The sequence below is a fragment of the Anas acuta genome, chromosome 20, assembly GCF_963932015.1.
Source record: "Anas acuta chromosome 20, bAnaAcu1.1, whole genome shotgun sequence".
Taxonomy (NCBI): Eukaryota; Metazoa; Chordata; class Aves; order Anseriformes; family Anatidae; genus Anas; species Anas acuta.
Genome location: NC_088998.1, coordinates 9,030,363 through 9,055,943, shown reverse-complemented (window position 1 = coordinate 9,055,943; position 25,581 = coordinate 9,030,363). Strand labels below are relative to the sequence as shown.

General features: G+C 51.2%; 1 protein-coding gene and 1 long non-coding RNA gene across 5 annotated transcripts in view; both read left to right on the top strand.

Moving 5' to 3' along the window:
• Positions 1–31: 31 nt before the first annotated feature.
• LOC137842630 (uncharacterized) lies at positions 32–7,374 on the top strand. Its single transcript, XR_011089127.1, has 3 exons — positions 32–555; positions 648–764; positions 5,795–7,374. It is a non-coding gene; the product is annotated as an uncharacterized lncRNA (long non-coding RNA).
• A 410-nt stretch (positions 7,375–7,784) lies between these two features.
• Positions 7,785–25,581, top strand: part of GPSM1 (G protein signaling modulator 1) — a 63,128-nt gene continuing 45,331 nt past the window's right edge. Inside the window, exon 1 of one of the 4 annotated variants that reach the window (XM_068656904.1) lies at positions 7,785–7,994. In XM_068656904.1, coding sequence (XP_068513005.1) covers positions 7,936–7,994 — 59 coding nt within the window. In that variant the 5' untranslated portion in view covers positions 7,785–7,935. Of the gene's footprint in view, positions 7,995–21,326; positions 21,719–23,532; positions 24,308–25,581 lie in introns of those variants that run through there. The other 3 variants (XM_068656907.1, XM_068656903.1, XM_068656905.1) reach the window with 3 other exon arrangements.

Genomic DNA, 25,581 nt, shown 5'->3' with positions numbered 1-25,581 from the left:
AGGTGCTCGGTGACAGCTTGTCTCTGTCATACAGCAGCTGCCTTGCATCAGCACTGATGTGCCCAGTCCCAGCTGGGACACCAGTTGTGAGAGCAGAAGATCTTTATATATCCCACTTATTAAGAATAGTTCTAGAGATCACTGCTTATAAATCTACCTAATTTCCCCTTGATTATATTTCATTTACCTCTAAGTGCCAATCCAAAATATTGTCAGTAGAGAAGCAGCAGGATAAGCTAATGCAAACGATTGGTTTTTGCCTTGTTATGCTCTGTCAAGTCAGGTTACCCTCATTTTTAGCACTGTTTCTGCTGTTGTCCCCTGGGATTCTGGACAGCACGGTCATTTAACCCAAGATTATTTTTGACTTTGATTGGTATTTGTTTGGGCATTTTTTTCTGTCTTTTTGGATGTAGGCTGGCAAAAAATATTGTCTTACTACTGATGAAATTAATCTATATGGATCTAAGTGCAAAGGAAAATAGATACTAGCTGCACACACATCTCCAATGGAAAATAAGCATCGCATGTTTGAAGGCTTAATTCTCTGCTGATGTAAAGTGATGCGGCCCTGTTACAGTAAATAGAGCTATCCCAGTTTATGTAAGTAGAGAAGCTGACCCTGAGGAATCTCTGTTTGCTTGCAGCAAAGTTGGTGGGAGTGTTGCTGCTGTCACCAAGAGAAAGAACTGATGCCCCTCAAAACGATGGATTTTTAATGCTGAGCCGCTCGGAGCGAGGAGTGCTGCCACTGCAAGAATTTGGTAGGAAAATCTGGGCTTGTTTAATTCTGCTGTCTGGTAGAAAGGTGAGAAGTTTGTAGAGACCTAGAGACAGGCAAGTGAAATGCTCTGTCCTGTGCATAGTCCCAACTGGAAGGGCTCCCAGATGTGATTTGTATGTTTCTATGACAACATCATTTGTCAGCGCTCGAGTGAAAGTCAAAAGCAGCAGCCAGGAGGTAGACACGCTGCTCTGAGCAGCCAAGCCTCTCCCTTGGCTCCCTTTGCGCTTCCAGGGAAAAGTAAGGGAATGGGGTTGTAAATGCAGACTAACACTGTGCTTTGCAACTCCCAGACGTCTCATCCAGAATCAGGACTCTGCTTTTTTCCAAGAGGCCAATGCAGCCTTCAGGCTGCAATCAACAAAGGACGCAAATGTTTGATCTCGATGGACAACTTGAACAAACGTTAATGTTCATTTTGTCCCTTAGGCAATACAGGCTGCTAATCACACAGCGTGATCGATACTTCAGTCCATGTTACAATGAAAACATGAGTGCTATGTCAACCATAATGCCGAGATTTGCCAGTCCAGGAAAAATTTAAAATATCGAAGGATACAACTAATCAATAGTTTAAAAAAAAAAAAAAAAAAAAAAGATTTTACAGATGACAGAGCAGATTGTCTAATTAGAGTTCTGACATAAATGTTCTCACATAGTGAATGCTGCATCAGGCCCAGCACTTGTGTTTGAACTGCAGCACAGTTAAACACAGTTCTTTCAGATATAAACTAATGGAGAGTGCACTAGGTTCCTAATAAGTTAGTTGTTTCACTGCTTAATTACCTACATTTAAACATCACAGCTTTTTTCTAGTCTGAATTTGCCTAACTGCAAGTTCTGAAAGTGCCTTTCTTCTATTGCCAGAATTTTTCTTGTCTATAAAGTTAAATGATTAAGTCACACCTTAAAATTTTCTTAAGCAAGTTAATTGACTTGCTTAGTTTTGCATCATGCCAGTAGCTGATATTTATACTCCTTTTTATTGTGTTGCTTTGTGGTATTATGCTTGGTTTGTTACCTCCCAGTACCAGTAGCCTTTCACTGCCAATTTTTTTTTTAGCACGTGCATTTTCATTTTGTTTGTGTTATCTGAACCAAGTTGTTTTCAGGCACAATGGATTGACATTCCGTACCCTTTTTGACTGTGTCCTGTACTGGACTAACAAGGCTGAAGATACTTTGGTCACCCCAGTTGTTTCTCTAAAAAAAAAAAATCAGTGCACTATTAGTTTCTTTTCAGGCCTTTGGAACTGTCTTTGCATTCTGTTATTTGCTCACAAATCAGCATTAACGGCGCCAGTAGTGTGTTATGTTAACTGTGCCCATTAACATTCCTGTAATGGGAATTATTATTCTAAGAAAATGTTGTTTAATATTGTCATAAACTTGCCTTAGTATTCTATTTCACTTATTCTCAAGTAGAAGAAATGTAGAAAAAACCACCACCACCACCAAAACTGTATATCCTGCCATCAGCACCTGGAAGCGCTGGGATGTGGTGACATTTTTGCATTGAATTTCACTGCTCGTTAAGAAGTTGACGTGTTTAGACATGAGCCCGTGTGGTTAGACTGCAGCTCTTTGGTTATAAACAGCAAGTGCTTCCTGTCACAAGTGCTGCTTTGGGGACCGGAGGGCTATGCAGCCCGGTGCTCAGGAGCTCTGTGACCTTGCGGTGTGGCTGCTGACACCACGCAGCGATCTCCTTTTGCACCTTCCATTTCTGGCCCTGAGCTGTTGGCCAATTAAATAGAAATAAACGCTGTCAGTTACACGTTTGGGAAGCAGAAACTTGGCTAAGCAAAGCAGTTGAAGTGTAAATATTGGCAATCTGTTTTAAAAACAAACCCAAACAGGCTTGCTTGTAATTGATGTCATTACCAACTGTTCCAATTTGAAAAGGAAAGAAAGCCCCCTTCCAAGGTGAGAATGTGTATTTTCCCCCTGGGCTTTGAAGTATAACAAAAGATTATTTCTTATTTGACTTAGTGCTAGTAGGCGGTTTCCCCAGACTTCCAGCAGGAGAAATTGGTTATTTGTCTGTTGGCTATTGGAACTGAAGTTGGTGAAACAAACCCTTTGCCATCGCTGTAAATATGAGCTAATTGTGAATAGGAGCTCGGGGTTATTTGCCTGAGCAATAAAGCTGTGATAAAAAGTCTCTAAGGAAAGCCTCCTGTTGCTGACATTCAAATCTTTCTTCTTACCAGTGGAAGAGAGGGCTGGGCATGAATGGCTCACCCTGGGCTGGGGAAAGGAAGCTAAGAGCATCCTCCATGTGTCACCTTCCAGACGGTGGGAAGGGGTTTGACCTGGCCTGACAGCCCGAAAATATCCCACCCACCATGACTCTGGCTGCTGGCTCTGGGCACTGTAGCTCTGGGTGTGAACCTGAGCCCCAGGGAAGGTCTCTTTGCTCTGCAGTTGTGGCTGTTTCAGGCATGCATGCACACAGGTAAATTATTCAGAGAAGCTCGTTACTCAGAGCTTTCCCTGGGTATCTGTGCTCCAGGTGCTTTTAAGAGACAACCAGAGGTAGCAAAGCAGCTCCTAAGTCTCTGATGATCTCGCTTATTTCAGGTATGAATAATATTTCTGGCTGTGAGTCTCTATTACAGGTTATCTGCAGATTGTAATAACCTCTTCTGTGTCTACTTTGGAGAGGAAATAATCATTATGGAGTCCCACTCCCAGAACAGAGGAGTTTTGTTGCCTTAGGACCAGATTCAGTGGAAGGAAAGATTGCAAAAACTCTTGAAAAATGTAATTCCTTTCCAGGTCCTGAAAAAAAAAAGCAGTGCATCACAGCGGTTTTATTCAGACCCATTAGATCTTCTAGGTGCATGCAGGGTTCTGCTCCCCAAAGACGGATATTAAACCTCATTCTTCTTAACGCATTGTTTTAAATAACAGGAATAGTTAAGCACTCCTGCTGAAACCCATCCCTGCCCCCTCAAGAGTTTCCTGCATGGCTCTGGGCTGTTCTGAGGAGGATGTTGTTGCAAATCACTTAATTATGTTTTATGAAAATCCCAGAGCCAAAGCAAACATTCCAGGTTCAGACGGGCTGTGTGTGGCCCAGATTCGTACATCAGCCTTTACACCTTCCAGGGATATTTCTTATCATCCCTTTTTTCTTAAATAAGGCTCACTTCTCTCTCACCCATCTTCACTCTCATTTCAGGCTCACTCAAACTGCTTTGCTTGCAGCTCAGAGCTACATTTAAGATCTTCAGAAATTAATTCTCTGTTCTTTCCCAGGAGGAACGGGCAGAAGTGTGTAGTTTCATTGTCTCCATTTTACAAACCAGCATACAGCAGCACCAAGGGCGATGTTTCACAGGAAAGCAGTCCCATCATCCTCTCCCTTTTAGCCCCCTGTTCTTCATCTGGAGCATCCCCCCTGCACGGAGAGGAGGTTTGCTGGGTTATCTTTCACTTGGATCACTTCTCGGATTCAGTTCAGTGTGTGGCTGTGTGAACATTTGTGCTGGACAAGTGTTGACAAACCACTCTGCCTGCCTGCTAGCAGATCCTTTATAGCATCCATCTCTGAGTAATGAGCTTCTCTGAATAATTTACCTGTGTGCATGCATGCCTGAAACAGCCACAATTGCAGAGCAAAGAGACCCTCTCTGGGGCTTAAGCTCACATTCTCTTCAGCCGCTAATTAACGTTTCAGTAACTGTTGCCTTTTTCTCTGAGCTGGGAAGATAATAGGTCTCTTTATCCCAACGTTTTTGGGAACCTGATAGAGATCTTGGGTCTTCAAAACTATTGCTTTTCTGTCAAACATGTTGGAAGTGAGCTAGGAGTGAAATGATTGTCCGTGGGGAAGAGGCAGGAACTGGATGCACCTGTCCATACACTAGGGGCACCTGTGTTCTTTCATAGGCAGTCACAACAAAATGAGTGCGAGAAAAAATATTCTGTTCTATATCCACAGAAACTGAGACCACAGCCTGCTTTTCCTTGCAGGCTACCTTTGAAGGAATTCAGAAAATGGCAGCCTTTTTTTTTCAGAATGCAGTGTAACAGCAATGTGCTTCAAAACCTGCCAGCTGGGAAAAAAGAAAGACAGTTCAAGGTGATGCTGTTTAATTCCAGCTGTTGCTAGTAAGAGCTGATGATTACAGTGCCAGTTCAGCAGCGCTTCCAGTTTGTGTCTGTCGGTGCTGGGAGCCTGAATTACAATGCTCTTCTTGCACACAAACCCCAGCAGAGGCCACCAGCAATCCATTCCAGGAGCCCCAGGAAAGCTACCATGCTAATTAAGAGAGATCTTAATGTCTTAGAGGGAGTGCCTGACTCCTTGGTGTGTCTGGATGGTGAAGACATCAAGGCGGTGTGGGACTGTTCCTAAATCCTCATGATCCATGTATGCTTTGCAAAATAAGCTGGCTGTCTACTGTGTTGCTGTTCTGTATTGTGGTCACTGCCTTTCCCTCAGCTTTCTGTGCCTTGTTGCTTTCACGGTTGTCTCTTCTAAATGGTGGGAAACGTGATGATAGTTAGAGCTCCTCTGTGCTGTGTTGTGATAGCTTTGGATATCAGGGCCTTAAAGAAATACTAAGAATGCCCCAAGGAGTTAAGAATCCTGCAATCCTGTCCCTTAGTGTTGTGATCCCGCCTGGGTTTATGCATGAAGCAAAGCTGTATCCAGGCTGTGCTCAGACACAGAGGCGTTCAGTAACTAGAAGGAAGAAGAATTCAGGTAATTTCATGGGTCTCGCTCTTCACTAGCAATCAGCGGTGTCTTTAGATGAATAAAAAGCTGTTGGCAGTGGTAGTTGTCAGCAGAGGTAAGTAATGTGTATCTAACACAGACCCTTCATCATCCTGTGATGGATTCTGTCCTATTCCATACGCTGCCCCCTTTCTCGTGATCCATTCCTCCTTTTTGTTGCTCTTTGCAGCAGCCCTCTGCATATTTAAAGATTATTGCTCCACTTCCTCTTGATCTTACCCAAACCGAACAAATCCATTTCTTTTACCTTTTTCTCATAGGTCACTCTTGAACACGTTCATCTGGAGTCGTTCTAATTCTCCATGTCTTTCCCAATGCGTGATGCAATGTGGACACAATCCATCAGATGAATTAGTGGTATTTTTTGAAAACCATTGGGGTTTCTTTCTCTCTGCACACATGTAATCTGCCTGGTTCATTGCAGCTGAGCAAGAGATCTGAGCTGTGGCTTAGGTCCAACTACTTGCAGGGAGCTCTTGGCATGAATGTGTAGGGTTAACCAAACCCAACCCACAGCAAAGTAATTGAATTATTTCATCTAATGAATTCAAATCTATTGTGACCCGTTAGCCACTTGTACAAGAAGAGAAAGAAACTGAGTTTGTCAGATGATAAATTATCCATAGCAAATTCATGAATTTTAGGGCCAAAGGGGACCATTACGCTCATCTCAGCCTGACCTCCCGCGTAACCCAGGCCGGGGAATTCGACCCGGCGATTCCCGTGTCATTAGCGTGTGGGTGACTCGTTTGCTCAGAGCTCTGTGGAATACCATAGATCTGGCATGGGCCCAAACTGGAAGCTGGCCTCCACCCTCCTTTCTCTTGCTCCCCTTTCCAGCATTGTTTCTCTAAAGGGCAATTACTCCATCTGCCCACGTCCACTAAATGCAGACCCAGCGCTGTGGGCCCCGGGGAAGCAAAGCACCCTCTGTCTCCTGCGGTTGAGGAAGCTCCATAGCCAGAGGCAATAGCAGCTGCTTTTCATCTTTTGCACTTTTTTCACTTGAAGAGGGGCTTGTGGGGAGGCACAGACAACCCCCCTTCTGGAAATACAGACTCTCATCGGGCTGAATGGTTACTCCTTGCCACGCTCTCATGAATGGCTGCTTGCACCAGGCTGCTTGCTGCTCTCAGAGAAACCACAAACCTGGGTTAAAAGCTGGCGGGTGCGAGGCACGGCACCCCAGCATGGCCTCTGGGGCTGCCTGGGGTCCCTCCAGCAGGGCTCTGCACAACTGAGCCCACTCCAAAGCTAAGACACAGATACAACTTTGTTTATGAGCCTTCTTTTGGATTTAACTGCCCAATCAATTAATTATTGGGAGAGAGGCTTTTGTGGTTTGCTAGTAGGGTGTTATTGATGGTGGTTTTCCCTGAGCAGGATCTCTGCTTGCTCTGGAGAGGGGCTTTTGCACAGGTCCCTAGGGTGAAACGTGCCAGTAAGTAGGACGTGGCTCTGGATTCCCCACGACCACAGGGTCCCCCATGACCGCATGGCTGAGGGGACTGCGGAGCGAGCTGCTGGAACCTGCCAAAAGCCACAATTTATGCCTGCGCTTCTTTGGGGAGTCTGCGACGATAATGATGTTTAATTTGGTGTTGCTGGATAAGCAGCACTCATTTACAGGCAGGCTCCTGCCGAGCGATCAGCTCACGAACCTACAGGAGCGTTGCAGGCCGTGGAAAACGGAGGGAGATGCATGCAGCATTTGAAGTGCCCTGCATCCAGCTCTGGACACATGAGAGGTGATAAATAAAAGGTGCCAGCGTCGAACGGGACACCTGCCATGGGCTGGAGGGAAACATCCCTTTTCCGATCGTGGTCCTGGCTGCTTGCTTGGTGGCTCCTGGCGGTGGGTGCTGCATCAGGCTGCCGGGGGGCTGCTGGTGCACCCCTGCTGCTGGCGTGGCTGTGGCTGTGCCAGGTCCTGCTGCTGGTCCCGCTGCTCCTCCAGGTGCAGGCACTCAGTGCTGGGAGCAGAGCCTCAGCTGGGCAAGCCAGGAGAGGTTTTCCAGCGGGCTGCAGGTGGTGGGGGGAGCAGGAGGCGGTGGGGTTTGCTGCTGCACCAACCCCTTTGTGCAGGAGCCGTGCCTGCACCTCGACGTGGGCACCGGGGGCGAGCGGGCACCCAGGGCGAGGGCACCCAGGGGTGCTGCGGGGCGGCGGCAGCGGGGAGCCCCGCGGCCGGGCCGGAGGAGGAGGAGGAGGAGGAGGAGGAGGAGGAGGAAGGGCCGCTGCCCGCCCGGGGCTGACATCAGCCGGAGGAGGGGCCTGCCCGCGAGTTTCTTTGCTCGGCGCATCACTTCCCGCTGCTGCCATACTCCGGTGCCCGGTCCCGGGCTGCTGCTACGGGGCCGGGGCCGGTGCTGGTACCGGTGCTGGTACCGGTACCGGTCCCATGGCGTTGCTGCCCGCTACCGACAGCCCGGGCTCCGCCGCCCGCCGGCTCTACTCGAGGTGAGCGGGGCCGAACCGGGGAGCGGGGCCCCGGCAGGATCGGTCCCTGCCCGCCGCCCCCCGGAGCCTCCCCGGGACCCCGCAGCCCCCCGCTGGGGAGGGGAAGGGTGGGAGGCTCCCCACGGGAGGGAGAGGGCTGCTGCACCCGGGTGGATCGGGGGGAAAGACACCGGGACGTGGCGCTCCCCCCCCCCCCGTGGGGCGGCCCCTGGGACCGGGGGGGGGCTGAGGATGCTGGGGGGGAGCCGGGGTTTGCCTCGGTCCCAGCCCGGAGCCATGGGTGCTGAGGATGCTGAGCCCTCGCCCGTGCTGGGCGTTTGCATGGGAGGCTTCTCAGTCGCACTGCAGAGACTTTAAGGCTCAGCTTTAAAACTGGGCGCTACACGGCTTTGTGCGAGGCTGGGGAAAAGAGCTTCGGTCTCTCTGGGCTTTGTGCGAACACCGGGGCTTGGCTCTCCTCTTCGTCCAGGTCAAAAAATCAAAAAGTCTGAGCAGGAGGCGATTTGAGGCCCAGCAGGGCTGCTTGGAGTGTTGTTCATCCTGTTAGAGCCTCGTTGTGTTTTCTTTCTCCTCTCGTAGTCACAAGTGGGGGTAACGCAGCGTTTGCATGGGAGGGGGATACGCGTGCTATATGCAAGATAGTAGTTCACCATCAATTCATTTTCTCTGCTTTGCAGTTATTAGAATGGCAACTGGTCGGATGTCTCCTTCCAAGCATTGGCTCGTTAGGAAAGCAGGTGTTTTCTGGTATATCAGCTCCTGGGGAAATGAAAAGTCAATGCGGTTACAGCCACCGGTCTGCCTGCCCCAGGAGCTGCAGGGAAATGCACTGGCTTTTGATCAGGCTTGATCTTTTTTGTTCTTTTTTTTTTCCTTCTTGAAAACTTTTTGGGGAATTGACTTTTCGTTTTGGGGATGGAAATCCTGGTGGGGGCCTGTGTACCCCCCTGTGGGCCTGTGTACCCCCCTGTGGGCCTGTCCTGCACCACAGGCAGCACTACCAGCTGTGCACAGGAGCCACGGGAAATATGACTTGGTTTGGGCAGCTCCTGCAGCGCTCTGCAGGCCTTGGAAGCGTGTGCCAGGGGAGCTTGTCCGCCTCTCCTGCGCTGCTAACTGGGGCTGTAACTCTGGAAGTTTCTCTGTAACTTCACTGGCATTGCCCTGGAGAAGTTTCTAGCTCGGAGTAGGTGACTCTAAGCCCTGGGTGACAGAAGCTCGGGTGCCTCTGAAGTAGTAAAGCTATGGTGACTACTATCAAACTGTATCGAAATCTTTCTCTGTGTGTGTTTATTTTCCATCGGAGCAGTAACTCTGGTGTAAGACCTGCTGTGGGCCCCTGTGTGGGTAGGGGGGCTGAGAGAGGAAGAAGAAGGCTGGGCTGGAGAGAAGCGTTTGGGGCCTGCTGGCAGCATGGAGCTCCCCGATCACACCCCACAAACCTGAGCTGAGCAAGCATGGACATAAGCCTGGGCTGGTGCTTTACATCCACCGGGGTTTTAGGCTGGTGCTAATCAATGTGCATCCAGTTCAGCTGCGTGTGACCTCTGGGGACTTCAGTTGGGCAGAATGTGGGTGGAGAGGCCCACGAAATGCCTGCTGGCAGCGGGTGTCCTCCTCTTCTCCATGCTGCAGAGTCTCGCTTGCCTTCTTGTGCTGGCTGGCCTCAAACGGGTGGGAAGCAGCCAGCACCAAGCCCATCAGATGGTTCCTTAAGAACGTGAAAACTGAGATAAAAACTTGCTTCGTTCGTTCCTTCTTCCCTTGGTGACCCCCCCAGGCCTCCCCTTCTCTTCCCTCGCTCGGTTCTCTTTCGGTGCTGCGTTCAGGGGAGCTGCTGGCTGCTGTCATGTTTACGAACTTCTCTTGATTGTGTTGTAAACAGTCTCCATCTCACTCATTAATGTCACTTCAGTGGGTACCTGACCTGAATGTGCACTGGGCAATTAGAGAGCTCTCTGAGAACACCAGGGATCTTTCTAGAGATGGTGGCTTTCTCCTGTTCTGCTGGGAAACTGAGGTGGGGGACTTGTCGGCTTTCTGCTGCTGAAGGCAGTGAGAGAGGGCATAACTCAGCACGGGGTTAAGGCAGGATAAACCTGTGTTTACAAGGCAAATTGTGGGAAAAACTCCACCACAGGGATGGACTTTGCTCTGGAACAGTTCCTGTTCGCTTTGCATGGGTGTCCAAGGAATCGCAACACCCTGGGATCCTCCAGATGCTTTCTGGGTGCTAGTTCTCAGTAACTTTCATAACTTTAGAAGAACAGGCTTGATGTAATACTAAAAGCAATGTTGTGTTCTGTTCATTCAAAAGAAAAAAAAATGTTTTGCATTGTTTTCTTTTAAGATACAATTGAATACCACCTCTTAAAAAGAAGACAAATATTTTCTGTCTGCCTACCCACAGAGATAAAAATTAGCACGGCTGGCAGTGCGACTTCTGGCATTTGTTGGGAATTTTCCTGAATGTTCACAGGAATAAGCCTTCTGCTGATAATTACTGGCTCTCTATTAACTTGGGCTGGGTTTGAGCAGCGGTGTGGTGGCAAAGAGCTTTGTGCCCTGCTGGAAATCCTCTGAGCATGAAGGTAGGAGGGCTGTTGGCTCACAGGAGGATGGCATGGCCGGGGAGAGGAGGGCCTTGAGCATCCCATTCGATTCTCCCATGTTTCACCTTGTGGGACATAGGGAAAGAGAACTCCTCACCTGTGTTTTGGGAAGGGGGGGTACCTGATATGTGTACAGTGCCTAGCACGGCATGGGCTTTGTCTTCTGACCTCTAGGTGCTGCTGCAATACAACCGATTGTCTCAGGGGAGTTAATCTGATGTGTGTGCACATACAAGTCAGGATGCTGAGCTGCTCTTCCCCATGCTGTGCCAGCTGACTTGCACACCAGACCCTGTGCTTCTTGTCTTGACACCCTTGAGCCCATTCTGCCATCAGAGGAACATTTCCACTGTATTTGGCCACCCCAGGGCCTGGGTGTGGGTTTGAAGGGAGGCAGCCTTTGACCCTTCCACCCTGGGATGCTGCAGGAAGAGTGAGCGGCGCTGCCCCGGCTGTAAGCACGAGGCTGGAGGGGTCATAATGATGGTGAAGGTCCTTGGGGTCCATGGTGCTCACAACCCCCTTGCCACCAGGTTGCAGGTGGGTCGCAGTGCCCAGGTGCTGCAATTTGCTTGTCTAATGAAGGAGTCCTGCTCTGGCTCCTGTGGGATCCGGGGCTGGTCAGAGCTTTGGGTGGCATCTGCACCACTGCCTGCTTATGAAAATCATCTCGGGTGTAATTAATTTCTGCTTTCCTGGTGGACGTAACTAACCGGGGATCTGCTGCCTAATATTTGTGAGGTAATTGAGGGAAGCGGTGCCTACTGCACCAAAGGATGAGAACCCTTTATGAAGGCTGAGAGAGCTATTTGTTGTTAGAGTGATTTAAAAAAAATCCTTTGTGGGTATTCCTCTGAACCACGACTGCTCTGGTGACGACAGCAGAGACTCGTCTCTGATGGGAGACCAGAAATATCTGGGCGAAGGAGACGGGAGCTGGCTGCGCAGCTCGGTTTGCATTCCCCTTCTCCAGGTCAGTGATGAGAAGGTCCCAGACACTGGATTTATTCCTGATCTTACACAAAACAGCTTTGTTAGTGCACCGTAGCTATGTGCAGTTTGTGCTCTCCCTAGAGCAAACAGGGGCATGTCTGAAGCCTCGCAGCCTGTGCTCTCATGCTCCCTGCTGCCTTGCCTCCGCTCCAGCAGAGCTGGCTGATCAGAGAACATAAACTGCATCTCTTTGTGCTGGAGTGGCTGCCTTTTTGCCGTTTTGTATTTTTGCACTTCTGGAGATGTCCAGGCTTGCGTTCAGCCTTGCCTGAAGAGCGAGTGTGAGCCGTCAGGCCTTACGCTGCGAGGAGCCACCAGCAGCACATTTCTTCAAGTCGGGGCTGTTGTATTTAACTCCTAATGCTGTTCTGCTGTAAGAACAGCTCTGTCTCCAAATTGCTGCTCGAGTGTCCTTTGTCTCCCTCCTCCCAGGCCAGCCGTGTGTCACTGAGGGGCCAGCCCAGCTCCCAGAACCCGAAGCCACTTCCCTGTTCCCAAACACGCCGACCGAAGCCGTGCAACACAAACAGCACTTGGGCATGCGGGCTGCAGAGCCCGACCACAAAGTGGGGCTTTTATTCTGGGCCTGGGCTATTTATATATCGTCAGTGGGAGAGCTTTCCATTCACCGAGCTGCGCTCTCCTTTAGGATACTCTTAATTAAACATTACTTGAGGGAGCCAATTTTTCTAACTGGCTGAGAATTCAAGTGGTGGAAGCAGGATTTTTTTCCCTTCTCCTGTTGAAAGCTGAAGAAAGGAGGAGGAATCCTGTTGGCAGGCTACCTGCAGAGGCCACATCTGTCGTCCAGCACCGTGAGCTGGCAGTGTAAGGCAGGGGACACCCTGCTGAGGAGGTGGGAGGGAGGCACAGCTGCTGGCTGAGCAATGCCTGGCAGCGTTGTGCAACTACCTAGGGAAGGAAGTGAAAATTTATCATTACAATGCAGTTTCAAGGGCGATAGTAAATGAGGGAGTTGTGCTGCAACGCTGCTTAACTGGTGTCTGCTGGGGTGGAATGGCAGGGCCAGTGGGGGCACGATGGTAGTGAGAGCCTCGGCTCACCTCCAGGAGCGGGGCCAAGGCAGGCTCTTCCTAGAGATAAATATTTGAGGCATGGCACTGAGCCCTCCGTGTAGGTAGTCAAACTCCAAACTGGTGTCACGGCCTGATCCTGCGTGTGCCTGGCTCATCTGTGTCCCACACAAGCCTGGAAATGGGGGAGGAAGCATGTGCTGAGATGTCTTGTTAGTATCCAATTGTTTTTCCTTATTTTCACTGAAATAAAAAGATCCTGTCAAGGAGCAAAGCCACAGACGCTGGAGCAATAGCACAAAACCTGAATGAATTACGTGGTAGGCAGTGCTACTATCTGATTGCTACTGTCAGGGTAGAAATAAATAGCTCAAGTCTTCCATTCCTAGTTTTCTTTCAGGATTTTGTCCAAGGAATGTAGGCACTGGGACCACAGGCCTTTGCTTTCTGACTCTCAGCTACATCATTCGTAATCTCGAGAAGCTTCGTCTTCTGCTGTGAGCCAGGAGGTGTGTGCAGCTGCTACACCCGCAGGGATCTCAGCCATCTGATTATCTTGTCTCCCTTTGTGCTCTCCTCTTGCTCTTTGCATTCCTCTGGAGCAGCCCGGTTCATTGCGTGGCTCTTCTCTGGGGCTTCGTTGTACACACACCTCTGCTCCAGATGCTGCAGGAGAAAGGCATTTCCCCCATTTTAAGGCCGTTTCCTTAATCTGCGCGCATACCACTGACATACCTCGGTGCAGGAGCCATTTCACGTTGAGCCCTGGCTCCACCCGAAAGCAGCTGTTCTGTCTTGGAAGCTGCTTTGAAAAACGTATGGATAAAACTTCGTGCTGTCAGCCGATCCGTGCGGTTTGCTCCCTGAGCTGCAGAAAATGCCGGCTGCGTTATGCCCCTGGGAAGCAGCCCTGATCATGCGCCGTGCCAGGCTCCTCCACTGCCCTGGGGACCCAGCTCCACTCCCCTCCCGTGCTCCAGCTGCCGAGGGGGCTGGTGCCTGGGCAAAGCATCGCCCCCGAGCCCCCTTCCTGGGTGCTGTGCTGAGCTCGCTGTGGACACGGCTCCTGCTGCTGCTCTGTGATGAGACCTGGGGTAATTACTTGATTTGCTGCCTCCCTGGTGCTTGTGCACAGCTGGGACAGGCAAGTGGCCTGCGTGTGTGTGCAGTGGGGTTTCCCCATGCATAGATTAAAAAATAAACCAATTCATGTAGAGTGGAGGGGTTTGCTGTGCATGTTTACAGGTAAAACTGCGGGGTTTGCTTTGCTGCTCCATCAGAACACGTTCCCTTAGTGTCCTCAACACCCCTGAGGTTTTTGCTGACCGCTGGGCTCTGCTCTTTGAGTATCCAGGCTGCTATTCTGTGATCTGCGCTGCCAAGTTGGAGTGCCCAGAGAACAACCTCATCCATGGAGCCTCCATTCGTGCCTGAGGAAAGCTGGAAGATGTTGATTAATATTCATCTCTCCGTGGCTATTTGCTAATTACTGTTATTTGTGGTTTGTATTACGGTGCCACCGAACATCCCACTCTGCTGTACCCGAGCGGATCCTCGAAGGGTTACATCCCTTCCAGGCGCTGAGTGCTTAGTGAACATTCGTGTTTTATTGCAGCCTTGCTGGGAAATGCTGTTCCTGTTTTCAAGGGTGAGAAGTTGGACATCCTTCGGGGTGAAAGCAAATATAGGTGGCAGAGCTGGGAACTGAGCGTCCTGACTCCCACTGCTTCCCTTCGGTGCTTCCGTACCCACATCAACGAGGTTAGCTGGGGGCTGGAGACCTTGGGTTTGTTTTAGGGAGCTGTGCAGGCACAGCACTCGCACGCACAACGTTACAATGGTGCTACTGTTCTGCTTAATGCTGGAGGGAGCGAGATGTTGTTCAGAAATTCAGCAGCTGGAGAATTAAAGCCCAGGCTCTCCCTGTTTGCGAGGTGTGCCCTGCAGATGCGGTGGGGCTGCTGCAACCCACGGGCTGGGGAGAGGAAAGGAGCAGCCTGGGTGGCTGAGAGGTCTGGATTTGGGCTCTCAGGGCAACCAGGCATCAGCTGGGAAAAGGCAGGGGAACAGCCCTGAGCTGCTGGAGTGCTCGGGGGCGTGTGCTTCTGTGGGGTTATCTGTCTCACCAGTGCTAAGAGAGCAGGTTACTTTAAAAGAGAATCAGTAAGAGAAAAATGTCCCCTGCCAGAAAATCACCTGCAGGTTAAATCACACGGGAACTGAGCAGGGTTCCTGGGTGCATGGAGCTTGTCTTGGGGATGTTGTGGAAGGTGGAGAGAGAAAAATACAGGGGGGAAGCTTCTGGGATGGACACTGGCTGCTGGTGTTCTGGGAAGGGTCCTGTCCCTGCTGTGCTCTCCCTGGGCTCCTGTAAAGTTATCACAGCTCGCACTGTGCCAGAAACCGACCCCTTTCTGTACCGAGTTCTGTACTGAGGGAAGGGCATCGGGGACTGTATCCTGCTGCAAAACACCGAGGCCATCGGCTCTGGCTTGTTTACTGGCCAAGCTTTCTGCAGCATGAAAGCAGAAATACAACCCCCCAGTGACTAAATGAATGGAAATCTCAAGCATCGTAAGCAAAGTGTGGTTCTCTTCCCTTTCTGACAAAAAGTCCCTCTGGTTTCTGGGAGGAGCAGCTTGCTTAGGGAGCCCAGGGCGAGTGAAAAGGGACTTCCACGTTAAATGCAGATGAACGTCCTGGAATTGTGAGAGTCCCGTGTGTGCCACGAGGCATTTCCTGGCCTGCTTGTCCCACCGAGTGTCTGAGCCCCTGCCCATTTAACTACGAAAACAGACGAGTTCACTGCGGCCAGAATTTTAAGGCTGCAGCCCCTGGCCAGCTCCTGCATCAGCTGCTTCCATTAGGGCTGTGATCCAGGGAGCTGCCAGCAGGAAAGAGGTGATTGAAGCGTGCGGTTTGATCCTTTGCTGGGTAAGGGCATTGGAGAAAGGGAGGCTGTCACATTATCTGCGTCCATCCCTTTCAAGTGCACCCCTGGGACTGTGAGCAGTGTGAGCGTGCCATCAAATACCCCTGGCTCCGAGGTTGTGCTCGACAGGGAGCTTCGATCGCGTGCTCGAGTATCTAAAGAGTGAAACGGTTCAAAACACCCAGCTTTTCCTCTGCTGTTCTGGAGGAAAATGAAAACTCACTCAGCAAAAGGTGTTTCCTTCAATAAATCTATTTTTTGGTGTTGGTGTTTCTGGCAGAAAGTCGTCCTCAGCCATGCCCCTGGCTCGCAGCACTTTGCAGGGTTGGGGAAATGATGGGTGCTGGGAAAAGCAAACCCATGAAACCTGTGGGGGTGTCTGATAGCAGCCCTGCACGGAGGGGTCCTGTTGTGCTGGAGGGGCTGCTGCCTGGGGGAAGCATCGTCAGGGCCATGTGCTGCTGGTGTCCTTTGGGCTCTGTGTCACTGCTGTCTGTGACCGGGGCTGGTCCCAGCACCCAAATGTGAAGCCAAAGGTGGTGTCGCAAGGATGAGGGGTAGAGATCTGTTTCTGAGGGACCTGATCCGTGGGACATCAGGGAGTCCTTTCAGGTCTGCAGAAGCAGGATCAGGCCCCAGGTGTGCCTGGAGGAGCTCTGTGCTCCGAGGGGAGAGCTCATCTGCTGAGGGCTGGGTCGGCTGCACTGCCAGCAGCCTTGGGAAGGGGAGGAAGGAGAAGCTGCACAGTCCTGGCTCCAAACGAGAACTGAGTCATCTGTCGAGGCTGTCGGCTCCTTCCCAGAGCTGGTTGCCTGAGGCTAACGTGGCACAGAGACAGGAGACGTAAATATATATATATACACATGGGAGAGGAAAGTAACAGCTCCGAACATGTGATTGGAATTTTTAAAAAAGCGAATTACCAATTAAAGCCATGTGTGTTGGAGGATGTAACTGCTCCTGAAAGGCTCTTGGAGGCTGTTGTACAGCACGAATGTGGCCGTTCCGTAGTGCCCTGCGTTAAAACAGGCCGGCTCCTCCAGCACACAAACCCTGGGGGAAAGCGGTGGTGTCCCCGTGTGTCAGCAGCCTCCAGGGCCTGACGGGTTACGGTGAGGAGCTGTCTCGGGTTGAGGTAAGGAGCTGTCTCGTCGCCTGTCTCGCCCTCCCTGTTGCTGCTGTCTGCGCTCCTGAAGCGCGTCTCTCAGCGCAGCCTGCTGGCGTGCCCTGTCTGCATTTCCCTGGAAGATGAAGCTGTCTCCGTGCAGGAGCAGAGATTTTTCTGAAGACGTGCATTATTCAGGAGGCAGTATGGAATGAGCTCCCTAGCTTTGGGTTTTGTGTGACCCTGGTGTTATCTTCGTTCCTCATTCAGCAGCAGTGGGGAGAGGGAGCAGTGAATTCTTCCAGTGCCACAGCACAGCCTGCGCTCTGCACAGCCCTTATGGCACCTGTCAGGTTACAGCAAGGAGCCATCCTAAACCTAAAACAGGTCAGTGGGGAGGTATCTGCTGCCCATTCCTCATTCTGTCTCAGCTGTGGGCTTCTGTCAGCAGGTAGTAATGGTAGAACATCAAACCTATGGCTTCATCCTTCCTACGTGCATGGTAACGAATGCTGTGCTGGGTGTACTGTGCGGCAGCAGGGAAGGTGAGAGTGTGAAAGAAACGTGAGGGAGGGAGAAAAAGGAACTGGAAGTTAAAATGATGAAGAACGTGGCCTTAGGAAGCTTGGTTTGGAAAGGGGAGGTACGGCTCTGTGGCTGGCTGCAGCAATGACAGAGCATCCCGGTAAGCTGCGGAGCTGCTCCTGCTCTGAGCTGGTTTTCTCAAGAACATCACCGGTGGTTTACCCTTCAATAAACCTCCTCTAACTTGGATTCTTCTTCAGTGATGGAGCAGCCAGAGCTGCTGCCAGGGCAGCACACAGACCCCCGGCAGTCTTGCTGAAAGCTCCTGGCAGTGTCGCTGGCTGTGCTGTGCCCAAAATCAAGCATCCCACCAGGGCTGCCCTGGGCAGGATGAGCAATTGCATGGCAATGCTGCTTGTACTGGGCCTGGTGTAGTCTGAGAGCTGTCCGTGTTAGAGGGCTTGGGTTATTTGGTGTCTCTTCTCCCTGGTCCAGAACCCACCCCGGCATCCTAGGGGTGGGAGAGCAGCTGCTGTGGTGCAACAGGAGTCGTGCTGGGATGGGAGAGAGGTGCTGAGCTTCGGAGGAGTCTTGGGTACTTCACTGCAGTTGGATGTGCTGCAGTCTTTTACTCTAGAGGAAAACAGAAAAGGCTTTTTGGCATAGAAATAAAACCTTAAAAATATAACTATTTATTTTAAATATGATGCTTTGTCCTTTTCTTCCTCTTACCCGAGGCTCGATTCCAAGGAACATAAAAAGGACATCATCTTTTTGTCTTTGCTCATAATTTTTGCAGTTTGCTTAAAAACCAAATCATTGTGTGGACTAACACATGATTTTGTGCTAGCAATGGGAAAATTACTAGGGAAAGTCATAATGTTCTTGCCATATCCTGGGAGACTTTCCAAGAAACAAACTCTTTATACAAATTCCTGCTGTGAGGGAACAGTACCAGAGTCTATACCACAGCTGCAGAGACGTACTGTGCTTTGCTCTGAGGCTGGCTCACACAGTGAGGCATACTTGCCTGCTGTTCACATGGGATTTACACACTGATATCACCATGTCGGAGCAAAACCTCATGCGGTGCGGTGTCTGGGGATGAGCAGGGACTTGTCTCCGTATGCTCGGTCCGTGCAGATGTTTGTTGTGGTGGATCCAAGCATTCCTGGGGTAGGTGTTATCTGCAAAGCCACGCCAGGACAGAAATGCTGAGAATTCTGGAAAATGCAGCAGAGGACTAAGCTGCATGATCCTCTGGAAGGAGGAAAACCAGCTTGCAGGATGCTGGAGCTCCAGGGCTTCCCACAGAGCCAGCAGACGCCCGGCATGCTGTGCCACATGGTGCTAGACAGTGGGTCTGTTCTCAGATGAGCAGAGCATGATTCTCACCTTGCATGTGAACTGCCTGGCCGCCTGGGAATCCTGCCACACTCTGATTTATGGGCTCGCAGATTAATCTGATGGCGCACGCAGATTCTCTATAATGTCACGAAGAACCCAGAAGCACTCTTGCTGCTGTTGTGCAGAGTCTGGGTTTGCACAGAGGAGCTGCACAAACTGTCTAGAGATGCTGGCAAGGGCTGTGCGGCTCTCCTGGCTGATATCTGAGCTCTCGGGGGACCTCAGTTTCCTGGCTTTTCAGACGTGTGGAACATTGTGTTTAGGAAACCCAGAGGGGTGCCCTGGGGCTGTGAAACTGCCAGGGGGAGCAGCAGCATCCTGTGCCTGAGCATTGAGTTTGCAAGGCAGCTCTCTGAGTGTACATGTGTCTGGGTAAACTTTGAATATTCAGCACCCCAGAAATTTTCAGGGGGATCTTGACAGTGCTTTCAACAGCCCTTGGAGCATGAAACAGCTGCAGAGGAGCAGCGTAGAATTGTTGCTACCTGCTCTGCTGCGGCCTGGCCAAGGAAGATCTGTCCTGCTGGGGTGCTCTGGCCTGGTGTTACCCTCTTCGTTGCCTTTACCTGGGGGAGTCTGAAAAAAGGAATTGTCGCCTGTTTGAATTCATGGCCTTGATCCTTCTGTTCCTGCTGATGGCTTCTCAGCGAGCTCTGCAGATCGTAAAGGAGGGTCTGGCTCCTGCTGTTCCTGCTTCTGAGAGCACATCCAGGCCCCTTTCAAGTGTGAGCGGTGCTCCGAGGCCTCTCGGTGAGCTGTGATCACTCAGTGCCTCCCTGGTTTGACGCCTGGGTGGCTCTTCAGGAGGATCCCAAAGGTGCAAAATGCTTGGCTGGGGGCTGAGGGAAGCAGACAAGCCAGGAAGGGAACAGCACCAGCTTGGCTGTAAGGTGTTGAGGAGCCAGCAGGAAAACTGTGGTGTGAACGTCGTTGCTATTGCCTTGTACCCTGCACCACGATGATCTGTTTGTCCTGCCTTGGGTCTGTGGGCAGGAGCAAAGCAGTGAGGGCATGAAGCCCCTGGGTGCTGGAGCTGGGTGGATACGGAGCAGGTTCAGGATGAGGCCTTCTGCATGGGGGCAGCTGGGGCAGCAGGCAGAGGGGGCTTCTTTTGTCAGGCAGGGGTTAACCACGCCGTGTTCCTGCCCTTGCTGGGACTTGGCAGCATCTCGTCACTGTGCAGTTGTTTTCCTGCCACGGTCGGTGCTCTGAGGCAGGAGAAATTGGCAGCTGGAGGGAGGAAGGAGAAGGGGGGCTGCAGCTGAGGGGGCTTCCAGGCAGCTCAGGCTGAGGAAGGACTTGGGCCCGTGGCCTCTGCGTTTCTGGGGAAACCAGGCTGATTTCCTTGGCTTCAGAAAGCTTCAGAAAAGTTGTCTGGTTGTGGAGGATAGGAAGTCTCCGAAGGCCCCTCAGCCCGTGCAGCTGGGGCTCTGTGAGCTGGAGCCCTGTGGGCTCGAACCTGGCCCTGCTGCCAGGGGGGTCCAGGAATTAGGTGTGGGGCTGGGCAGTGCTTTAGAATTAGAAAAAATAGCCCCTCCCCAACCAGAATCCATCCGTTTTCAGTAACAAATCTCGTGTGAATGTGCCCCATGTGTTGGTGGGTGAAAGGAGGTGAATAGCACCAGAAAAACGGTATCGAGCTGGTCAGCTGCCTTCGGTGTATGGCTGCTGGTGAGTCAACTGCTTGTAAACAAATTTGTTTTCCTGACGCACGTCGTGATTGTTACTCCGGGTGTGTTGTAGCAGGAGCAGTGCGGATTTAAATCAGAGCACACACTTCAGCGAGAGGATGTGTGTGTGACCTGGCTGCCAAAGTAACGCTGTAATGAAAAGCCATTCAGGCTGCGCGTCCTCTGTTGCCCTCTGGTTTCTGGAAGTGACTGAGGGAAATAGCACTTCACTTCTGGTGAAATCATCCCAGGAGTGTTGTTTCACTGCTGCGTGATGGATTAATTTCATTGAGGGCCCCAGCAGCGTACAAGCGAGCAGAATGCTCTTGCAGAACTCAGGAAGTTTTTCCTTGTGCTGAAATCAGTGAGTTCGTCTGAAGGATTTAGCAGGATGAGAAGGATTCATTCTCACGTCTTGAAAGTGAATTCTCTTGCACAGTCCCTCTTCTGAGGCATCTTGATCAGTTCATATGTTTCCCTGGATTTGTTCAGGTTGGGAATCAGAACGTGCTTTAATGAATTGTTCCCCAAACTGGTATCTCCTCAGTCTTCATTTTCCTAGATCCTGGGAAGTTTTTACATCTAGTTTAAGTGCTTTGAATCTGGATATCAAGTGAAACTGTTAACCAGGATGAGCTGAAATTGACATTTATACCTTAATGGTAACCTTAATTTATGGGTTCCTGTCCATCCTCTACAACTGACTTACTGTGGGCAAGTTCCTTGCTGGATTTTGGCTTCCTTTTGCACAAAACGGGTAATATTTTATGAAGGCATAATGGTAACTATTTTTGCAGTCCTTTGATCAAAACGTCTCTACACGTACAAGTTCAGCATGAATAAATGCTTCACAAAATGCTGCTAAAACAGCAAATAAATCCCATGTGCCTTCAGGTCTCACCGTCCCTATGAACCCAAGCCCTGGAGGAAGTCATTCCTCATGGCCCTGGCTGCACAAGACCCTACACGTGATCCCTGGGGAGCTGTGTGAGCAGGGGAACGCTGGCTGACTTCTGCTTTTAAGCAGGCAGCAGAAGTTGGAATTTGAATTTCTGACAATGACACAGCTTGTCGGAGCCATTATGACTTGAAATGGGGTTGTATTCAGCTCTGCTAATAAGAGGGTAAATGCAACTAAATACAGCTGTCTTCCTCGCTGTCATTTGGTATTTATTAGCAAATATGCAGTGGAATTGAATCCCTTGTAAGTACTCTGCAGCTAATGGTAGATAGCAATTAACTGAAATGAGTACTGTTGAGCACTGACGCTACCATCAGCCAGTGGAAGAGGAGATGTGGAGCCAGCACGCAGGCCCAGCAGCTTCCAGAACACCCCGTAGGTCTCCCCGCTGGATTCTCTCGTTTCATGCCTTTATCAAGACTGCGGTGAAAATCATCCTGGCCCTCCCAGGAGCTCCAGCTCGAACAAATGTTTTTCAGGCAGCAGTAAGTATATGGATGCCTGCGTGTTTCTGTGAGCAAGACAGACCAAGTGGGTGACGAGGAGGTGTGAGCGAGGAGGGTTGAGCTGCCGATCGCTCTGTGGTTTCCCCATTTTCCGCCCCTGTGCTGCCTGGGGCGGACGTGGGGCCGAGGCACAGACCCGAAGGCTGGGACGTGGCTGCAGCAGCAGCCCTGAGCTTCGGGTCTGCAGCTGCTGGTGATCCTCCAGAACGGCTCTTGGCTAAAAGAAACGTGCAGTGGTGTTTTTTTAAGCTAGCAGGGAGGGGATAAATGTGATGCTGCCCATGCAGTGTTGTTTTCTTGGATTGCTTGGCAAGGGAGATGCAAAGATTTGGGGGAAGCAGGGCATTGGGAGGTCAAACTGTAGCTCCAAGCCTTTAAACCCATGCTGTGAGTAGTGTTTCCCCTCTGGGGACCTGTATCATCACAGAAGTCCTATATATAGTGCTATTTTGACAGCAGTCACGGTGATTGTTGTTAATAGCACTGATAACACCCCGTGCCATTTGCTTTGTTTCTTTCTTGGCAGTGTTCTCAGCATCCCCAGCACTCCTGGGACCCTCGCTGCCTTCTCCTTATTGCTGTGTTGCTTGAAAATATTTGCTGCATAAGAGTCCTTGTGTCTCGGCTGTGCACCTTTTGTAAAGGCACATTTTTTGCTCTCTAATTCTTTCAGTAGCTTCCAAGGCAGCCACAAGGCAATCGTGCTACGCGCCGTCATTAGCTGCTGTCTGACAGTGATGAATGACCCTGAGAAATCTCATCGTTAAGGCAGTACCAGCCCTTCCTGGTCATCTCGGCTCCTTCTGCCTTCAGATCACGGTTATCCTTCAAAGAAGACGTGCAGGAGGAGGGAGGGTGGCCCTGTGTGTGCTTCATTGTCCCCGCACGGCGCGGGGTCACCCTCCAGCGTGTGTCGGCAGCAGCGCCCGCTCCCATCTGTGAAATTTGCAGCTTTGATGGGGGCCGAGTCCTCTGCCAGCACGATGCCAGTCACTCCTTCCCCTGGCAGAACGCTGTGCAGATTGCCTAACTCGTCTGTGGCCAAACATGAGGCTTATCTTTGGCCTCTCGCTGCTTTTAGTCAATCCTTGCGTTACAACTGGTGTCTTTAACGCTTTATTTTCACCTGGCCAACCTTTTGCTCTGCTTGGTGTGCTCCTGTCGTGGTCTGGGACCTGTGCTCCTGGAGGGGGTGTCAGAGCCTCCTGGCTGCCTGTGGTGGGCCTGGAGTCCATCTGTGAATCCTGCCAGTGCCTGAAGTCCTGCCTGGCTGCAGCAATGTGCAGATCTGCACGGGTGGTTTGCACAGACCGAGGGCAATGCTTACAGGCAAGGGCTGCTCCAAGTGAATTTTATTTTCTTTCTATTTTTCTCTCCCATATCTTTGCTCAACCCCCCAGCTGGGGGCACACAGCACTGTTAGCTGCGAGGTTGTGTGGTGGGGGAATTGCATTTTCCAGCTTCGGCGTTGTGGCTGTGGAAGGAAGAAAAGCAGCTCGTGTCCTGCAGCGTCCCTCCTGAGCCACGCCATATGGCCGAGCCCAGCACCTTCAGCCTGTCGGCAGCGATTTTCTGGCTCAGGAGGGAGGGAATCCTCTTTCCTGGTATTAAGGCGTGAGCAGAAGTGCTTGCTGAGGTGGTGCAGGCCCAGGCGTGTTGCCTGTGTGTCAGCAGAAGAGAAATTTAATACCTTGGGTGGGGTGGGGGGGACAGAAGGCTGTGCCTGCCCGGGTGGGGAGGCTTTGGGAGGCTTTGGTTCAGCGGGCAGGCGCGTGCTCCGTGCGTCTGCCTCGCAGACTGGGGACAAGCAGGAACTGCTTGGATCATTTGTGGACTTTGCAGAGCTTCTTTGGGGTCTGTCAGGTGACTGTGTGCTTCTGCCCAAAGACAACCCTGCTCTGGAGCAGCCCTGAGCTTTCTTCCTGACGAGGAGAGGCGTCTCACGACAGCAGCCAAGGAGGCACCAGCAGGAGCAGCCACTGCGACCACAGAGGCGAAGAGCTTTGGGAAGAGATCGATTCAGAAGGGAGGGAGATGCATGCCTTTGACCCCGACCATCTTTTGGACTCACCCAGAGCCCTTTTTCTTCTTTGGGAAGTGCTGAAAATATGTGAATAAGCCAAGACACTTGTTTCTGGAGTTTTAGCTGTGGACTCACCTCTCTGGTACCTGAAAGCAACAGATGACGAAGGATTTCTCAGAGGGAAGAGGACAGTGCTTTCTGCAGGTCCTTTGAAATAAAAGCAGCACTCCTTTTTCCCCTTCCCTTTCACAGGCAGCATACAGGGGAGAAAAAGAAGCATCCCATATAAATGCAGTTCAAGATCCCAGCAGCTTACTGGTGATGTTGCCCAAGTGGATGGAGTGAAAACTGGAGAGCAGCGCGCGTCGTCCGAACATGAAGATGCCATCAGCATCTTCCAAACCCCAGGTCTCACCTGTGAACTTAACAGCAAGAGCAGTCTGCAAAATCGTGCCTAGCAGACCTCAGCCCCGCTGCTTCCTTCTGCCCGTGGGCTTGGAGCTGTGGGTGTACGTTCAGAAAATGCGCAACCTGCAGAAGAAGAGGTAGGAGAGGGCTCAGGCGCTTCCTGTGGGAGGAAGCAGGGCTCTGACTCGAGGCTGGCTCTGCTCACGGCTTTCCTTTGCCAGGGTCTGGCAAGATCGGTTCAATTTGGCTCTCTTGTTCGGTGGATTCCTGTCTTCTTCCTGCCCAAATTGCCCTGCTTGTCCTTTCCTCCAGACAGCTGAGCTGTAGCCATGAGCACCCATTGTGCGTGGAGCGATTTGGTGTGCTTGTGTTTGTTGCTGAACCTTCAGCTGCCTCCTCTGCCCCTCGTGTTGTTTCTGAGCACTGCTAAGCCTGTGGTGACTAAATTGCACGTAGAGGTGCTTCCCTGAGGATGTGGGAAGGGCAGGCAGGTTTTACGAGTGGGTTGTGTTTCCAGTTATAACTCCTGTCCCCAGCTCTCGTCCCTCCGCATGGCAGTGGAGGCTTGGCTCAGGGAAAAAGCCGCCTCTCCCCTCCCCTTGCTTGCTCAGGTCCTGGGCTGAGCCGTGATGTTAATTGGGTAAGTCAGATGCTCTGCAGAGCAGCCTGGCCAAGGACAAACGGATTTTGGTTCCAGGCTGTGTGCACTGGGGCCGTGTCACCGCGCTGTGCCGGAGCGGTGATGGTGGGAGCCCCGCGGAGTGCACGCGTGTGTGTGCGTGTGTCAGTGCACGAGCTTCACTTCTGGTGACGCTTCCACTGGTAAAAGGTAGTCAGAACAAGATGCTGATCCTCGAGCCGAGCTGTATTGCCACAGGGCTCTTTGTGTGACCATTGCTATCCAGATCGTATTAAAAGTTTGGTCTGTATGTGGCTGCGGTGCTGTGAATCGGGCAAACCGAGCTCCAGCGTGGTTTTTAGGCTGTTTACAGCTGGTGAACTCAGGCTCTTAAGGAGAACCTGGTTATTGGGAAGAACTTTGTTGAAATGTGGAATTATACAAAATGTGCTTCTCTGTCTGCAGTCTTTTAACTGGACCCCAACATTAGTCCCCATGATAGCAGCTCATTCCCCTGTTTCAAGTCCTTTCAAGACTCATCTCTGCTCAGCTTCTTGAACTTAGTTGTGCTGATTTCAGTATAAGCTGTTCTCTGTCTTTCTCCAGGCCCAAACCTTCTTTCAGCCATTTGGAAAACATCGGCAGGTGCCTGTCAGTGCCTGCTGATGACACCAGGTGTCTGCTCTGATGCTCTGCAGGCCACGGAAGCTCCTTAAACTGCTGGGAGTTTGGTGCGATCCCCAGACAGGCCCCTCTAATTCAACTCACTGTAGCAGAAGCTGGTTCTTGTTC